Here is a 17,746-nt window from a genome sequence, read left to right on the forward strand (position 1 = left end):
GCCCATCGACGCACGGAGCCGCGAAAGCCCAGAAAAAGACGCGGCGCCTGCGATCTTGGCGAGTTCCCAGCTGCGTGCGACCCAATAGAACGACAGCTTCGACGACGCCGCAGCCTACGGGCGCAACTGGATGGCCTTCTGACGGAAGCGGAAGGCCACATAAGTGGCAACAGAGAGGCGACGGCAGGAGCGGTGAGTGTACTGCTCGAACGAATCAATGCATTTTATGGCCAGATAGAGAAGTTGGACGAGGCGATATTTGAAGAGACACCGGATGACCTAGTAGACAGCGAGACGACAGACGCGGGACAATACCGCGACAAGGTTGTCAGCGCTACCGCGAACCTTCGTCTCAAGCTGCAAGATTCCCGGTCTTCAACGCCACGTCCGACGACCGTCCACCCATCACCGACTGGCAAATGCAAGCTTCCCCAGCTAGAGCTCCTCAAATTTGACGGGAACCGCAGATCGTGGCAGCGATTCTGGACGCAGTTTTTGGCAGCCGTCCACAACAACGACGAGCTCAGCACGGCTGACAAGTTTAACTACTTGAGCAACCTCGTGACTGGAGCAGCTGCATCGGCCATATCTGGACTGCAAGCGACCGAAGAGTGCTACAAGGACGCCATCGAGATATTGAAGAAGCGCTTCGGAGATGATCGCATCATTGTGCAAGATCATCTGCGAGGCCTCCTGGACCTGAAGCCGGTGTCATCGTCATCCGACGTCCTACAACTGAGGCACCTTTACGATCGGGTCCAGGTTCATATCCGAAGCCTCAAGGCGCTTGGCACGAGCTCCACGACCTACTGCACCATGCTGCGTGAAATCCTGCTAAGGGTACTACCGACAGACATGGTCCTGCGGTTCCATGAGGGGCGCAAGACGTCATTTTCCCCAGATGCCGCTTCATCGAACCCACACGGCGACTCATCACTGTTGTGACATCCTCGTCTTCACCCCTTCCAGCAGACGACGCTGATCATCATCATTTTCATTATGCTGTTCACGAGCTGCCGCATGCTCTCGTGGCTGCGTCGGCTCGCTCCACTTCTTCTGTTTTCCATTAAAGCCTCATCGGATCACGACGTGTAGCTCCCCTTCCTGAGAATCGCGCCGCAGCTGGAGGACCCAGAGGTCCAACAATACATACATACATACATACATACATACATACATACATACATACATACATACATACATACATACATACATACATACATACATACATACATACATACATACATACATACATACATACATACATACATACATACATACATACATACATACATACATACATACATACATACATACATACATACATACATACATACATACATACATTAAAGGCAGCAGACGTTGGAAACAATCGTGGTTTCCACCTTGTTCGAAGTTTTCTTTTCCGGTATGTATATATTGAGAGACAGCCCCGAGATGCTAAAGGACCACTTTTAATTAGGCTGCCGAGCACAGGTCACCGAAAGGCGTAACAGCCCGGGGATGATGATGGTTATACACAGATGACAGTGGCGATGGGTTTGGATGGGTAGAAGGAACAGAGGGATTGACCCGCCGTGTTCCACACTGGATATAACAATGATCATGTCGCGCCCACGCATAAATATTACAGCAGTACACTCCCAATGATATATATGTGCAGAAAACTAAAATAATGCTTAATAATCACGGGAAAGCACAGCGGTTTGAGATAGGGGGTGAGGCAGAGGAAGTGGTAAGCGAATATGTCTGCTTAGGCCAAGTAGTGAGTCTAGTGACCCCGCATCCCAACCGTGAGACAGATATAATTAGAAGGATAAGAATGGGGGGGGGGGAGTGCATTCGGCAGGCATTCTCAGATAATGAATGGCAGCCTACCATTGTCCCTGAAGAAGAAAGTGTACGACAGCTGCATCTTAGCGTTGCTAACATACAGGAGAGAAACTTATAGGCTCACGAACAGGGTTCAACTTAAACGACTCAGTGAGCAATGGAACGGAAGATAATAGGTGTAACATTAAGGGATAAGAATAGAGCGGAGTAGATAAGGGAACAAATGCGTGTTAAAACATAATAACAGAAATTAATTAGGAGAAATGGGTGTGGGCAGGGCATGTAATGCGAAAGCAAGATAACCGTTGGTCATTAAGGGTAGCAGAGTGGATCCCTAGAGAAGGCAAGCGTGGCAGGGGCGACAGAAAGTTAGATGGGCAGATGGGATCAAGAAGTTTGCGGGGATAACTTGGAGGCAGTTAGCAAATGACCGGGTTAATTGGAGATCCATGAGAGAAGCCTTTGCCCTGCCGTGGGCGTTGATATGCTGGTGATGATGATGATGATGATGATGTTAAAAGGGTAGGCAGTCAAGAAAGCCGAGGCAAGCAAGGGGTAAATGGGATATGTCATTTATGTATGTATGTATATATGCACATACATGCATACATACACACATTACACACATGCATACATAATTACATGCATGCATGCATACATACATACATACATACATACATACATACATACATACATACATACATACATACATACGTACGTACGTACATACCTACATACATACATACATACATTATAGGCAACAGACAGATGTTCAAAATAGATTATGGATTACCGATGTACGGTACAAATGAATATGGGATAGACATAAATATTGGCTCGCCTTGGCTTCAGACTGAACTGGAAACCTTTGGCTGAGGAATCCCATTCTCAACCAGCGGACATTGGGGGGCAGCTTCACCCTAGTTCATTTTAGGATGCTATTGTGTTTGCTGAAATGTACCTAGTCTAAAAAAGTGGCAAATGCCAGGTAGTGCATTCACTACATTGACATTGAAGATGCTGCTTGTTCTTTTCTTACGAATGCATCAAACGAAAAATTATAGGGATATATGGCTATACAGCCCAAGTCTGTCTGATTGCAACATGTGTTTGTGAATGTCGCCGCATTTTTGCCGCTGTGGTCTGATCAACGCGACATATATTTTGGTGCCCACGTTCCGGAATGGCGCTGGTTGCGGATAAGAAAAAACAAACATGATGAATGGCTGAATTGCCTGCAATTACAGCCGCAGAAAGACGGTGTCAGGAAACCTCTGAATCACGGTATGAAGTTTCAAGCACACGCGCACTTCGTCCACAATGAAAGCTACAATACACGCTGTCTGTGACGAATCCGCTCGGTAAACTCCAGCTCAGGCATTGTTAGTTTCACGCAGTCGTCCGAGAGGAAGTTTCCGGATCTCCGCAACACCACCTGCAGCGGAGTTCATCGGAGATGTTCAGGAAGGGGTGGCTTTTTTTGATTCATGGCGCTACGGCCATGTTGTAAGAAAGGAATCCAAATTGGTATGAAACAACAAAGTTTAGTTTCTATCCGGGATGACGAATTTACTATGAGGAAACACGCAGATCCATTTCGGGAGTGCATAGCGCACCCCCTTCCTGGGTTCTTCTAGAACGGGAGATTTAGGAAAAGGAAAGAAAAAAATGGGCAGTGGTATGAAATTTTTACACAGACCATTGGGAACTAGGCACTGCCTGCTGAGCATCCTCACCTCCCTCCTGTTTTTCCTTCTTTCTCTCTGTCTCTAAATACTTGTGCCCTATTTTCTTGGCCCTTCCACAACACTCCTTTTTCTTTGTCCATCTCCCTCCTCTGATCCAATCACCATTGCCAGTTTTCTTTACGCTTGTCGACCCCTTCCCTTCCCCATAGTGATCCCCAACTTGTCGCCCTTCTCTAGTTCACTTCACCATTCTTTTCCCAGTCATCCCCTACCATCCCCTTCCAGCTACACTTCTTTGAGGGAGCTTATACGGGTAGGGGGTTCATGCATGTTATGTCTGTTAACAAAAACTCCCGAGTAACCCCGGGTTTTTGAAGCGCGAGGCATTGCAAAACCAACGTCCCGGTGTGTGTGCTACTAGCAAGCGGTCACCACCGAAATCGCACGCCGTTCAAAACATTGTTTGCACTTCAATCTGATACACCTCAACACTTGGATATGCATCTTGAATAGATTGGTTGTAAATAGGCGCTATTTCCAAGATAAGTAGGTTCAAAATAAAAGTGCGTGTGCGTATCTACGGGCCTTTCTTAAGGATGATCACCGTCAACGCTGAACAGAAACAACACTTTCTCATGCCGTTCACCTAAATTGTGTGTCACCTTAATGCCATGTCCTAAAAAGCCTTGCTAGTCATCTACCTCCACAGAGTGGAATGGCCAACGTTTTTTTTTTTCGCATTCTCTCCCTCCTCCTCCGTACTTCTAACTTTTAGTACCCCAGTTTCTTTCCTTCTCTTCCCCTTCGCACTCTTCTCTCCCTCCCCAACCATTTATACACAAACTTCCAGTGGGTCAGTAAACCCAGTTGCAAGTGTTCTCACTCACAACATTTCTGGCTAATCTCGAGCGACAAAAGCTCTATTGTTTTTCCTGCGAAGCACAGGACTTGATCAGACTCTTTAAACAGGACTCTATTAATGAGCGCATCATCTTCATCACAATAATTATCATCATCTCTTCATCGATTTTATTTTTCATACATCTGTTGTAGCAAGCTAGGCGCCTTGGCAGGGCTAACCTTACCAGTATAACTAAAGACTACTCTCTCTCTCTCTCTCTTTCTCTAATCGAGTGACAGACAGACAGACAGACAGACAGACAAGGAGCGACTGTCATTCCTAATGAATATTTGTAAGCGGACATTTTTTGGAGTGCGATCGGCCAGTTCTTCCGAGCATTGGATTTTCCCTCAGTCCGTCTTTCTTGGTTTTTACCTGTTGTGAAGTAAATCGGTAGTAATAGAATGAGTTCAGAAAAGCCCTAAAATGGCCACAGGTAAAAAATGTAGGAATGAAAATCTTGCGCTGCGTGTTTTACTACGTTTTTAAAATTTTAGCAATTAACGAAGTGGGCTGTTTCGCTAAGTAGCAATTTTTAAGTAAAATCTTGTCGGCATGATTTGTGGAATCCGTGAGGTACAGAAAAGTGTGCAGAAAATTGCGGGCACTTTAAATTGGAGCGCGAACCCGCACAAGGAAACAGCAGCGCTGTACTAGGGTTTCGGAGTAGGGGCGACGGACCGTTGACCGTAGACACGCCCTGTATAGTATAGTATACGTCGCCGCATAGGCTGAGAGCTTCATTCCACATAGCTGTGGGTGACTACATACCAGGCCCCGGTGGTGGGCAGGGAAGGTTGAGTAAGCACGCCAAAGCGGAAGAGGCTAGGAAAGCTCTAAACGCGGCTTGTCGTATCCGCAGTTAGGAGGATGGGGCTCGACGAGGGTACCATGAAAACAGAACGTACTACTTTCGGACTGATCCACAACTTCGGTGTCTCTTTTGGCTCTTTTCTATCGGCGGACTCGTTGTCGCCCGCGACGTTGCATCTCCGGTGCCAGGCGGAAGTGCGTTCCTCGAGCAGCTTCAATTCACGGGACATGCGGTGTGGGCCGAACTTCTGCACATGTTGCTCGAAGCGGCGCTCGAAGTGGGCGTACAGGTGCGCGTCAGCCGCGTTCAGCGCACGCAGGGCTTCCGCCAGGCGGGGGCTCACAGGGCGTCGGTATCGGCTCTGCGCAGAGGCAAGTGCGTGCTCAAGCTCTTCAGAGTAGGACCAACTGGGCGACATAACCGCATACGCTAGACAATTGAATACCATTGTTGCCCCCTTAAGGTCAACCGTGAACTTCTCATCGTCCACCCTATCAATATAATGAAGCCCATCACAGATTCGTAGTTTATATTGCCATGTAAGCTCGTTGCCTTCTACAGTTAATGTCGCCATCTATGGTGACATTGAGGGTGTTGTTTCCCACCGCGGTGGCTCAGTGGCTAAGGCGTTGCGCTGCTGAGCACGAGGTCGCGGGTTCGATTCCCGGCCATGGCGGCCGCTTTTCTGATGGAGGCGAAAAGCAAAAACACCCGTGTGTACGAGATTTCAGCGCACGATAAAGATCCCCAGGTGGTCAAAATTAATTTGGAGCCCTCCACTACGGCGCGCCTCATCGCCTGCGTTGCGTCGGCGCTTTAAACCCCACAATCAATCAATCAATTGAGGGTGTTGTTGTTGTTGATAAACATTATTGGCACACACACCCACACACACAAAAGACTCCCAAAGTCCGGGGTTCTTAACGGAAAAAAATTGGGCCCATCTCCCCGCGAGGGGGACTCGAGTAAAAAATGCGTCGCATAGGGGTGGGTGTATTGCGTTAACGTTTAGTGTTTGGGGAGTTGGTGGTAGTGAATGCGTTGTATCAGCAGCTTCTTGACGTAGTTTGAATGAGTCAAGGATATAAGGCGCGTTCGTAGCCTTTGATTCTGTGTCGGTTTTGTGGCGCAGTGGGAAGAGCACCATGTACCTCGCGTTCCGCCCACAGGTAGTGAATGCGTTGTATCAGCAGCTTCTTGACGTAGTTTGAATGAGTGAAGGATATAAGGCGGGTTCGTAGCCTTTGGTTCTGTGTCGGCTTTGTGGCGCAGTGGGAAGAGCACCATGTACCTTGCGTTCCGCCCGCAGGGTCGTGGGATCGAAACCAGGCGGCAGTAAGTATTGTTTTTTTTTATATAGTGTAGGTGGAGGGGTGCGGACCTGTTGTTGAGAGCGAGGGGGGTAGCGTGATGCGGGAGAGGAGTAGCGGGGGAGAGGGCACACCTGCGCGCTGAGCTGTTGCGCACGGACGGCGGACGCTACATGTGAGTTAAAGAAATGCTCTGCATTTAAAAAATATCTATAGCGATGGGAGGACCTGACGAGTGAGCCACCAGAGCTCGCCACCAGGCCGCTTGGTCCGGTCCCTCCGGCGGCGCGATACAATCTTGGAGAGAAGAGGGAGGAGGTGAAAATGATTTAAGATGAGTTGGGAGTGATTGTTTCGAAAAAAAAAACATTTCCAAAGAACGTGCGGCGTACTGGGAACGCCAGAACATTTAGAGCACCGTGCAGGGCTGCGATGGACTTCTAATCGATGTGGTATGTGTGGGGCGTGAAGGCTGTGCGTTTGCGCTTGCCGGATAAGACAAGCATCTGCCCGGGATAACAGGTGAGAGGGAGACGGAAGAGTCTGCCTATCCTTGACTAACTGTTGCACTGTCTCGCATCGATGTAGACGGGCTTGTCGCACCTGCGTCGCTGGGTGGAAAGGGGTTGGCCAGGGCGTCTCCGAGTCTCCCGGTTGGGACGGAACACGGGAAAACTGATGCGCCAACTCGTTGCCCGGTATGCCTGCGTGACCAGGAACCCAGTCCAGCACGTAGCTAGTACCAGTGTGTTTGGCCAGATAAACGTGGAGTGTGCGCATCATATTGATGGGAAGCAACTGCTCCTGGAGCAAGCGGAGAGCATCCTGACTGTCGCTGTGAATCACGTCGTTACCGGGAGTGTCTAAGGATAAGACGTCAGTGATTTCTTGAGCCTCGAGAGAGAGGACGGAAGGAACGCCCGAGTATCTTTTCTGCAAGGGCAGGTGGGCAGGACGAACAACTACTGTGACCCCGCGTGCGTTTTTGGTGGAGAAGGAGGCATCTGTGTACATAACTGTTTCTAGATCACCGTAGCCGTAGTGAAGAGTGCATATTCGAGCTCGACGACATCATGAATGTGAGGTTGCGGATACATTGATTGGAATGGTAGGAACTGTTACGCGAGGGAGAGGATACCAAGGGGGGTATATCGCTGTAATGTCGGGTAATGACGATACCTCGTAATGAAGTGACACTGAGGTGATGACATTGAGGTGAGGTGACATTCGTATTGGCTGCAGGATGAAGGCCTCCCCGTTTTATTTCTAAAAGCTGCTGTCACGTTAATAAAAATCCTGAATTAGCTCCGTAAGACGAATATCCGGTGTCGTGGCCCATGGAGGCGGCTAATAAAACGACGATGAAACAAAGAATGCAAAACAGGTGAAAGAATGCTGAAATAACTGCATAGGGGCAGGCTGGAGGGGAAAGGGCTAAAACGTGAACAGTGGAAACAGGGACCAGAAAGAAAAGAACCCAAGACGAAGCGCAGGACGAGGAATCTTTCTGATCCCTGTTCCCACTGTTCATGTTTAAGCACTTTCACTCCAGCTATGCACCAACAACTAGCCCCTCAACATAGGCGAGACTGTTAACTAAAACTACTGGCGTGGCACCAATGTTGAAAGTGATAAGAAAGGACAAACAAAAGATAAAAAGACGCGCGGTTTCCCACCAGGTGGTGCGAAAGCAGTGCGATCCCGGAAACACTGAATAGAATAAACTATGTCACAAAAACGAATGCCCTATTGCAGAGGTGGGGCAAGAAGAGTGTGAGAAAGATGGTGTCTACGTGTGTAAGCAATACGTGGCGTACGCACTTGCCGAGTATTGTGCTTGAAGATAACCACATCGTCGAGGTCCCAGCGCAACAGGTCGCGAAGCAGCACCAACGACTCGTTCATTCGCTCAGCTACCATAACCAAGTTGAAGGTGGCGTCCAGCCGTTGTGTGAATGCGTGCACGGCTGACACATTTTCGAAAAAGACGGGCTCCAGGCCGAGGTCAAAGCTCATCTGGTTGGTGCCCACCTTGCTCCAGGCTCTTTCAAACGCCAGCCACCTCAGAGTGTCATCAGATGACGCCCTGCCGGCTACCAGTTCTTCTAGGCTGAGGTGAGTCTCGCTCTAGGGTGGCACAAAATGAAAACAAGAAACACACATAACGGCCGTCACCATGACGTACACCAGCACCAGACACACCACCATCATTGTCATCATCATCATCACTGTTCATCGTCGTCACCGTATTGTGTACTTTGTAGTGTGCAAGCAAATCTCATTGCCTTTCATCTGTTCGCACACACACACACACACACACACATACACGCACAGGCGTGTGCACGCACGTGCGTGTGTGTGGGTGTGTGCGCAGACACACAGTTGACCCTCATTACTTTAAACAACTTCCCGTTAATTCCAATTGATGGGGTCCCGTGAACAGCATATGTACTTTAATTTGAGAAAACCTCCGGGGATACACATGAACTATACCGTTAACCGGCCTTGTTACCGTGCTGCACGGGGAGTACCCCCTGCCTACAGCGCGGCCACGCGACGGCCGCTGATAGCTAGTCACTCTTCCCCCCGCTCCCGGTATTAGCGGTGGGCCGTGTCTGCCAGTCATGTAATGAAAGAGTCAGCGATCAGATCAGGTTCTCGGAAGAACCTTCTGCTGAGTGGGCCGATTATTGCGGTGAAGGAAAGGTGGGTCATTATGCAGCCAGCTGTCACTAGATGTCAGTAACCAGCAAGCGAAAGGCAAAGATGGCAGACAAATGTAAATCGAAGCTTTCTGCGCCTCACTAATGGCGTCGTTCGTCTCGCAGAACGCAGTACAGGAAAGTCAACTTTGCACCGTGGGTTTCACAAAACAATGATGATGATAAGCGAAGGCATATAAGGCGCCTCATGGAAGAAACCGCGTCGTCTCCACTAACGCGAAAATTGGGGAGGAGCGAAGCATGCAGTGTATAAGCGTGTTCTTGGCGCCTTGGCATTTTTTTCCCACGGAGATGAAACCGGGAGTAGGGGTATACAGCTTTGCTGCAAAAGTCTCGTCTTTGAAGCACAAAGCGTTCTAGCGCGAGGCGTTGGAAAACGAGTGTCCAAGTGTGTTCTTTTAATACGCGATATTCTAGCCCGAGGCGTTGGAAAACAAGTGTCCCAGTGTTTTAGTGTGGTGACCACATGAAACGACGACGACGACGACGACAACAGGGGACACCGACAGCTCGGGCCCTAAGAAGCTTCGTCCCTAAAACGCTCCCCGTGGTCGGGAGGGAACTTGGCTTTCTCGCGTAATGAAGCCGGCGCTTATCCGGTTTCGCCGTTCCGACACGGTATTTGGATTTTGGACTCCGATTTTTACTCAAGTGGCAGGGAGAAAGCCTCGCGTTTTAACTATGTTTCCCCTAAGAAAGGGGTTTTGATTTTTTTTTTCTACTGACTGTCGCTATTATAGCCTTATCTGTGGTGTGCTAGTTTTTCAGGCCTGTGGAATGATTACGCGGGAGTAGCTAAGTCATCCGTACAATCTGACCGAAATAAGATCGTAGAACGCACCTCAAGGTCGTAGTACGAGTAGAGCGACTCAAACAGGGACGCCGGTTCTCGCACGATGGTGATGAAGGCTGGGTCAGGCCCCAGCACGGCGCGCATTTCGGCCTCGTTGAAGCGAGCGTGATGGGCGAGCACATCGAAGGGCGGTTTACCAGGAGCCATGGAACGGTTGAAAGGCCGCGGGTGTCCCAGGTAGTTCTTGCTTGGCGGCAGCACGAAGCGGAGGCCATGGTTCTCGCCGTAGCGAAGCAGGACGTTCTGGATAGACGAGCTGGCGCATTTGTGCGTCTTGAGAAAGCACACGGTTCGGCGAGGAACCCATGCCGAAGAATCGCCACCAATCGCGGACTCGGTTCCTGTCGACCACAGCCATAACCTTGAAAAAAAATTAATTTGTGCAGCTCAATGTTTTCAACGCAAAAAAAACCAAAAAAATTCAAGCGTCCGTGGAATAGGGGAGTAATATATTTCTCAAAATCTTGCTGTTTTTTCTTGTCTGTTGTGTACAGTATGTAATGCCGATTTGCGCGGGACAACAACTACGGCTCCCAGCGACCGAAGGGGTGCATCCAGACCGCTGACATTGTAACTGGAGGCATAGTCATCCCTTTTTCACTTACCCTTGGCCTAAAAATCCCCCTACCAACTCTACGCTCATCCATAGCGGTGGCCAAGCGCAACAAAAGGGAATAAGCCTGTTCTCACTCACTCACTCACTCACTCACTCACTCACTCACTCACTCACTCACTCACTCACTCACTCACTCACTCACTGTAAACGACCAGAGCAGCCTTGCATTCCACTTTTCCCACACATGCATAGCACACATGCTATGCAATCATTTTCGAAGTACGCCAATTCCCGGAAGGTCAAATGAGGATGCACCTGTTTTTACTACAGTGTGCGTTTTGAGGTACATAGGTAGAATGTGTTCAACCAAACCAAGGTTTTGTGCAATATGTATTTCAGGCTTCGCTTCACACGAACTTCACCATCAAAATGCATGCGTATAAGCTCGCCTAAGCCTCGTTTCTAAGTTTGGTTCATTTCTGTAGAACATTTTGTCAAAAATAGAAAGTTCAATGAAACTAAAATTTAGAAATTGCGCTATATATATATATATATATATATATCAAGGTTGCAGTCGTCATTGCCAGTGCTATTCGGCTTTTTCCGAAATATTTTATAGGGCCGAATGACGTGTGTTTGTCACGTTTCTTTGATACATTGATAAATAAGCGAAAATAGAAGTCGAGAAAAAATCCGCCGTTTTTTCCGGGAGCGGGACTCGAACCCACATCTCCGCATAACCGGTGCGGTGCGTTCGCCATTACGCTATCCCGCAGCGGCTTCTCTCTCGACTTTACCGCGACGGTTTATATTTACAACTGCTCTTAGGCCGAACAACTAGCCCCTATATATATATATATATATATATATATATATATATATATATATATATATATATATATATATATATATATATATATATATATATATATATATATATATATATATATATATATAAATATATATATATACATATATATATATATATATATATATATATATATATATATATATATATATATATATATATATATAAATCCGCCTATTTTCTTTCAAAGTATGTAAAATTTCTTGTGCCTTGTGCATATAGCTTGTGCGTATTTAGTCCTTGATGGCTTAATTGACAGCGACAAGCTCGCGCTCGGCCAGGCAAGAGTGGAATTCAAGACTGCACTGTTTTTCAGATTATAAAGATGAATACGATGTCATGATTCCACTGCTAGTTACAGGGTACACCCGCCGATCTCTGCATATACATAGTGTGGAGTTTTGCCCTTCCTAGGAGAGAGCATATGGATGATACCGGGTATGAAAAAGGAGGCTTATCTGAACAGAGCCTTATAACAACAGAAATTAGTGACTTAGCCGCAAGCATCTGACAGTGTCGTACCTACAGGCCGATGCCGCGGAGTGGGTTGGGGAATTTGTGGCGGTGTTTGTTGACGTCGCGGCAAACGGGAGGGAATCGTCCGAGAGCTTACGACGACCATAATCTTCCTTGGCGAATCCCCGTGAGTCATTATGTAACCAGTTCGAAGGCATTTCGGAGCTACTTCTCAGAAGCTACAAATCTGCATTATCGTGGATTCACAGAACCAGCATGACACGCACCTGCGATGTAGCCGTAAAGTATCACCAGGCGAAGCTGCAATGCTTGCGTATCCAAATCAGGGAAGCCGATTTAAGTGTACTACAAAAGCCGTATTCTGTGGGTCGTAGCGCTACAGCAGCGGTTAAGTGACTTGCCTGTCAGTACGAGTTCCTGGGTTTGATTCCCCGTACTTTAACTTAACTGAAGCTTTCATAGTCATTGCCCAATGCTCTTGAATGGGCGTGGGACCAGACGGTAGTATACATTCAAAATTCCACAATGAGAATCTAACAATCTGTATCATTGTAGCTTCATGGAACCAGCATGACTTGCATACGGTGCAGCAATAAACAGCCCCCACAGGGAACCGAATATTTTCGCATTCAAAGCAGATCTGTAAACCTAAATGTACATCGAAAGGCGTGTTTACCTGCGGAGTAAATACAGAGTAGCGGTCATCTGACTGTCACCTATTGTGTACGAGTTCGGTTTCCTTGCTTGGAAAGATTTTTTCTTTGTTTATTGAAGACGCTCGACTCTGGGGCCCATCTGTTGCTAATAACGCCGGATTTTTTACCTCATTGGGGGCATAATGCTTCCCTTTAATAAGAGATACCAACCCGAACATCCGTGCCCGTATAGCAGCGGGCTGATTTCAGTCACGCGTGCTCCCGGGTGGCTGCTTATACTGATACGCCCTATCCCACATTGTTTTGATAATATCAGGTCTTATCACTCAAATGAATCCTTCGGCGCTCTTGGCCCTCACTCAGCCTTGCGCCATAAAAAATTCAAGCATTATCAATATCAGCTCAGGTTTTCAAACGCACATGTTGATCATTTGGTAGCCAGCTTCTTCGCAACCTGCCGCTATTGGATACGCCACAGCAATTTGTTCCGTAAGGGAGTACGCCTGCTTCCTCAAATGCAATAAAATTTTCGCCCTTCATTCAATCGACGTCATTATCAAGGACACTTAACCTGCTCTTTTTATTTTGCAATATATGTTCGCTTTTGCTCGGACTCAAGCGACCTCAAAACATAGTGAACAAGCTATGAAATACTGTGTGAAAGTGTGCCCTGGGGAGCCCAAAGGAATTATTTGATGCTGAAATAGTTTGCTATAGATTGGGCGTACTAAGTACACAGCGAGCCTAGTAACAGTTTGCTCCCACCCCTCCCCCCAAAACAAAAATGAAACAGTCGATGCTAAAGCATCACGAGTCAGCACCCATGGTGTGTTGTGAGGTCCAGGCGCACGGCACAGAAGAGTAGTACCAACACCAGTGTGGTAAAGACAACCAGCAGTGTGAACGATTGCCGCCGACGCAGCAGGCGCTGGCGCACATCCTGCAAAAAACGTACGTCGCGTTGTACACCACCTGGTGATCTCTCCGATATGGGCAAGAGGCATCGCTGCATATTTGCGTAATTAAGTGGTGAGAGCATTCCTGTATATTTGGTATGTCACATAGCTTGCTGTGGTCATGCTCTAATTTGCTGTATACTTGATTTAAAATATTTAAGTGCCTTTGCCAACTGTGTGCGTAGTTGGCAGGCGAAGCTGTTTGGATCACCGCAAGAATGTTTGACACTGCACTATAAGAAACTGTTGACAGATAATCATCATCATCATAACCTCAAATATCATCGTCTTTGCCTTTTCCAAAAAATATTTTCCCACATCATTCACCTGCAAGAACAGCTGATGCTTCCGCCTACATATATTTCATCCGCGATGACCATGTAAACAAAGTTGGTGTTCCTTCTTGTCGAACTAACCTTTATAATTTCCTTCATTCCAAGAACCAGCGTTGACTGGAACCACCATCCCGCCTCCATTGCTGCCATCTCATAACATTTCCAATTCAAGACTGCCCTAAAAAATCTCGTTTGTTACAGTGTGTCGTAATACTATGTACTCCCACCTATGTATTACCACTGTTGTTTGTCATAGTTCTGTACCCCCCCCCCCAGTCTATTCTGTAGTGCCTCTTGGCCCTGGAAGTATTGTGAATAAATAAATAAATAATAAATAAAACATCATCGTTATCATCATCATCATCCTACTCAGGTCCACTGCAGGACGAAGGCCTCCCCTATCGACCTCTAACCACTCCTGTCCTGTGCTGCCCGAGTTCACAGTTTAGCCACGAAGTTCTGTATTTCATCCACCCATTGTGTTATTGGCCTACCCCTTCTTATATGCCCATCTCTTTGTATCCATTGTATTGCCCTAATTGTCCACCGGTTGTCGGTTGTCTCACTACATGGCCAGCCCAAGTCAATTTCTTTTTCTTTATTTGAACTATGATATCGTCAATGCTAGTTTGTTCTCTTAGCCAAGTAGCACGTTTTCTGTCCATGCATATTATACTTAACATTATTCGTTCCATGGCCCGTTGAGCCGACCAGAGTTTGCTTTCTAGTTGTTTAGTCAGGACCCAAGTCTCAACTCCGTATGCCATCACCGGCAGTATGCACTGGTCGTAGATTTTCTTTGAGCGACAGACGTAACTTACTTTTCATTATTTGGGTGTGCTTGCCGAGTGCTCCCCAACTCATACCTCTTCTGCGCTGTATTTCCCTCTCGTGGTTGGTGTGAGTACTAACCATCTGTTTGTGGTAGTTGTATTCTTTTAATTTTTCTAGCGTTTCATTCCCTAAGCTGAAGAGGACGTTTTCGGTATGCGTATTCCTCATTAGATTAGATTTATCCATATTTGTTTTTTGGCCCACGGCCGTTCTTCATGATTGTATTCCGTAAGCATTGTTTTCAGGTGCTCTGAAGCCTGACTCAGCAATACTATGTCGTCCGCAAACGTGAACTGGCTCAGGTATTTTCCATTTATCCTTAATCCTAAGTTTTCCAGTCAAGCTTTCTAAATACCTCCTCCAGACATGCTGTGAATAGTTTTGGAGGGATGGTACCTTCCTGTCTAGCACCCTTTCGGATTGGAAATTTATCGGTTTGCTTGTGGAGGGTTATACGGCCCGTGTATTCCTTATATATGTCTTCTAGAAGTCTTATGTAGGGAGGTTTCCTCTATTCCACGGTCTTTTAGTGCTTCTAAAACTGCCGTGAGTACGAAACCAAACGCTTTCTCATAGTCTATAAATGTCATGTAAAGGGCGTTTAGTGTACTCTGCGGATTTTTCTATCACTTCGTTGGCGACGTGGATGTGATCCATGGTTGAGTGCCCTTTCCTAAACTCAGTCTGCTGTCTACGTTGTTGGGAATACAGGCTGTCATATATGTGGCTAACTTTGGTAGACAGGTTGTAAACATCCGAGAGTAGGCTGATGGGTCTGTAATTCTTGAAGCCCTTGGGATCTCCCTTTCGATGAATCGAAATAATTTTGGCGTTTTTCCAGGCTATGGGCACTTTTTGAGTCTTCAAGAATTGGAAAATAGTACAGCAATTTTGCCAGTACTATCTATCCCCTCCTTCAAAAGTTTTACGGTAATGCCGTCGTCACCTGCAGCTTTTCATATTTTCGTACCTTCGAGAGCCTTTGGAACATCGCAAGTTGAGTAGTTTCCTCTGATGTAACGTCGCTTGCACATAGTCTGGTGTATAATCGTTCTGATACCTTCATTATCTCGTCCAAGTTGTGCATTATATTTCCTTGTTCATCTCTGAGCGCGCACATACTGTCTTTGCACGTGGCTAGCTTTCTCTCAGTTGCTTTCAAGCTTCCCCCTATTTTCAACGTTTCTGCGATCACCGCCATGTTATATGCACTAATGCCGTTTGTTTTACTTTTGTTAATCAGTTTTGACAACTCGGCTAATTCCATCCGATTCGCCGTACCTGACACTTTCATGTTCTTACGTTTGGCAATTAGTTCCTTTGTTTTCTTAGTAAGTTGTTCAGTTTTTTTCCCTACGTGTTGCCTTTCCTACAGCTGCTGCTGATTCACTGGTTGCCGATCTGAGGTTGCCATTTAGCCCGTCTACACTGACGTCATTCTCCTCGTTAAATTGAAAAGCGATAATTTGTTTTGAAGAGTTGTGTTTTAAACTCCCGCGACCTGGCTCTGAGCGATTCTATGTGGGGTTTCTTGGTTTTCGTCAGTTTACTTCTTTCGATTTTGAGATTCAGACTTAGATTTCATCTCACCATCCCATGATAGCTGCTCCGAATTTGAGCCGTGGCCCATTTTGTGTGCCGTCTGTGTGCCAGCGACGACAGATTTCCTATCTGCCGACTTCAGGGATAATTCCGTGTTATAGCGGGGTAGTTGGGCATTGTTAAGCGCAACCGGCGTAGCAACGATAGTTGTGCTAAAACAAAGAGCGGTTTAGCGGAGTATCTATTCCAGGGTCTTGTAGCGCACAGCGACAAGGATTATTATGCAAAGATTATAGCGCAAGAATTATGGCACAAAAGCAGGAACTAATCATGACCAACACCGAATTATTAACATGATGCATAAATGCTTTGCCGGTGACTTTACTCTGACAAGCTTACTTCATATGTTAGTAATTACCGACTCGGCTGTGTAAAGGCCGCTTCTACAATTCTGTTTCTGATAGCGTAGAGCAACTCACATGCATTCTCGAACACAGCTGCAGGGTGAGTCGACGCTTAGAACCGGATTGCCAGCTGTGGTTTTCTGACTGCTCGCTGATTTTCTCCAGTGAAAGCATCACCGTGTCTGCCTGCCTTACCCGGTGACATTCCGGCGTCGGCTGTAGTGCAACAGGTGCTGCCATGGCTGACCCATTTCGCAACTTGTTAACTTTCCACCGGAAAGCGTTCGCTCGAGCTTCAAGCCGACTATTAATGCTAAATCCATATGTGTGCCATGGGGCTATAAACACAGGGTTCTGAGCATCGCTTGGCAGGGAACAACCACCCGCAGTCATCCAGTTTGAAGAAAAAAAACCTGGTAGTGGCGGGCTCGAACCGAAGGACTTGTTGCGACAGGAAAGTGACTGAACCATCAGTCTTCTCCTACGCCACTCGGACAAACACAGCTTTCGAGGCACCCAAATCGGGCTGAAAGGCTGTGAAAAGTGGAGAATTAAAACGCAAAACTTCCGCGCCCCTTTCGTGGCTTCATAGCACCGGCTTTTTCGGGTGTTCAGAGAAAAAATAAGCACAAAAACTCCCACCTCCCCTCGCGGGAACCTCTGTGTAGATGCGACGCATAGGCGGAGCGGCGAAGGGACCGCGTTTTATAGCGCTCATAACGTTGAGGGGACTGCGTAAGCCGGTCCCAGTCGATGGCGACGTTGGCATACTTGTAAAGCGGCGTGGACTCTAGGTGTTTGAGCCAAGCGTGGATGTTGTTTCGCTGGAGAACGGCACACCGGTTATATGCGCAGAGCGCCCGAAGGAGAGGAAACCGCGGAAGAGAGAGTACTGCACATGCGCCGGCCCCAGCGCGTCTGCCGCGGCTATGACGCAACGTGCCGCGGCTATGACGCAACGCAATCCACTTTAATCCAATCCAATCCGAATCTAAT

The 17,746-nt window shown here is 47.3% G+C and overlaps 1 protein-coding gene across 1 annotated transcript; it reads right to left on the reverse strand.

Moving 5' to 3' along the window:
* Window positions 1–2,930: 2,930 nt before the first annotated feature.
* Window positions 2,931–16,990, reverse strand: LOC144168644 (galactose-3-O-sulfotransferase 3-like). Its single transcript, XM_077697589.1, has 6 exons — window positions 16,826–16,990; window positions 13,501–13,619; window positions 10,111–10,483; window positions 8,368–8,673; window positions 5,331–5,597; window positions 2,931–3,268 (listed from the first exon to the last, which is right to left on the reverse strand). Exons 1-6 carry the CDS (start codon window positions 16,988–16,990, stop codon window positions 3,161–3,163), a joined length of 1,338 nt encoding a protein of 445 aa, XP_077553715.1. The 3' UTR covers window positions 2,931–3,160.
* Between the last annotated feature and the right edge of the window lie 756 nt (window positions 16,991–17,746).

The sequence above is a fragment of the Haemaphysalis longicornis genome, unplaced genomic scaffold (assembly GCF_048455015.1).
Source record: "Haemaphysalis longicornis isolate Haplotype H1 unplaced genomic scaffold, Haemaphysalis longicornis Haplotype H1 scaffold_2, whole genome shotgun sequence".
Taxonomy (NCBI): Eukaryota; Metazoa; Arthropoda; class Arachnida; order Ixodida; family Ixodidae; genus Haemaphysalis; species Haemaphysalis longicornis.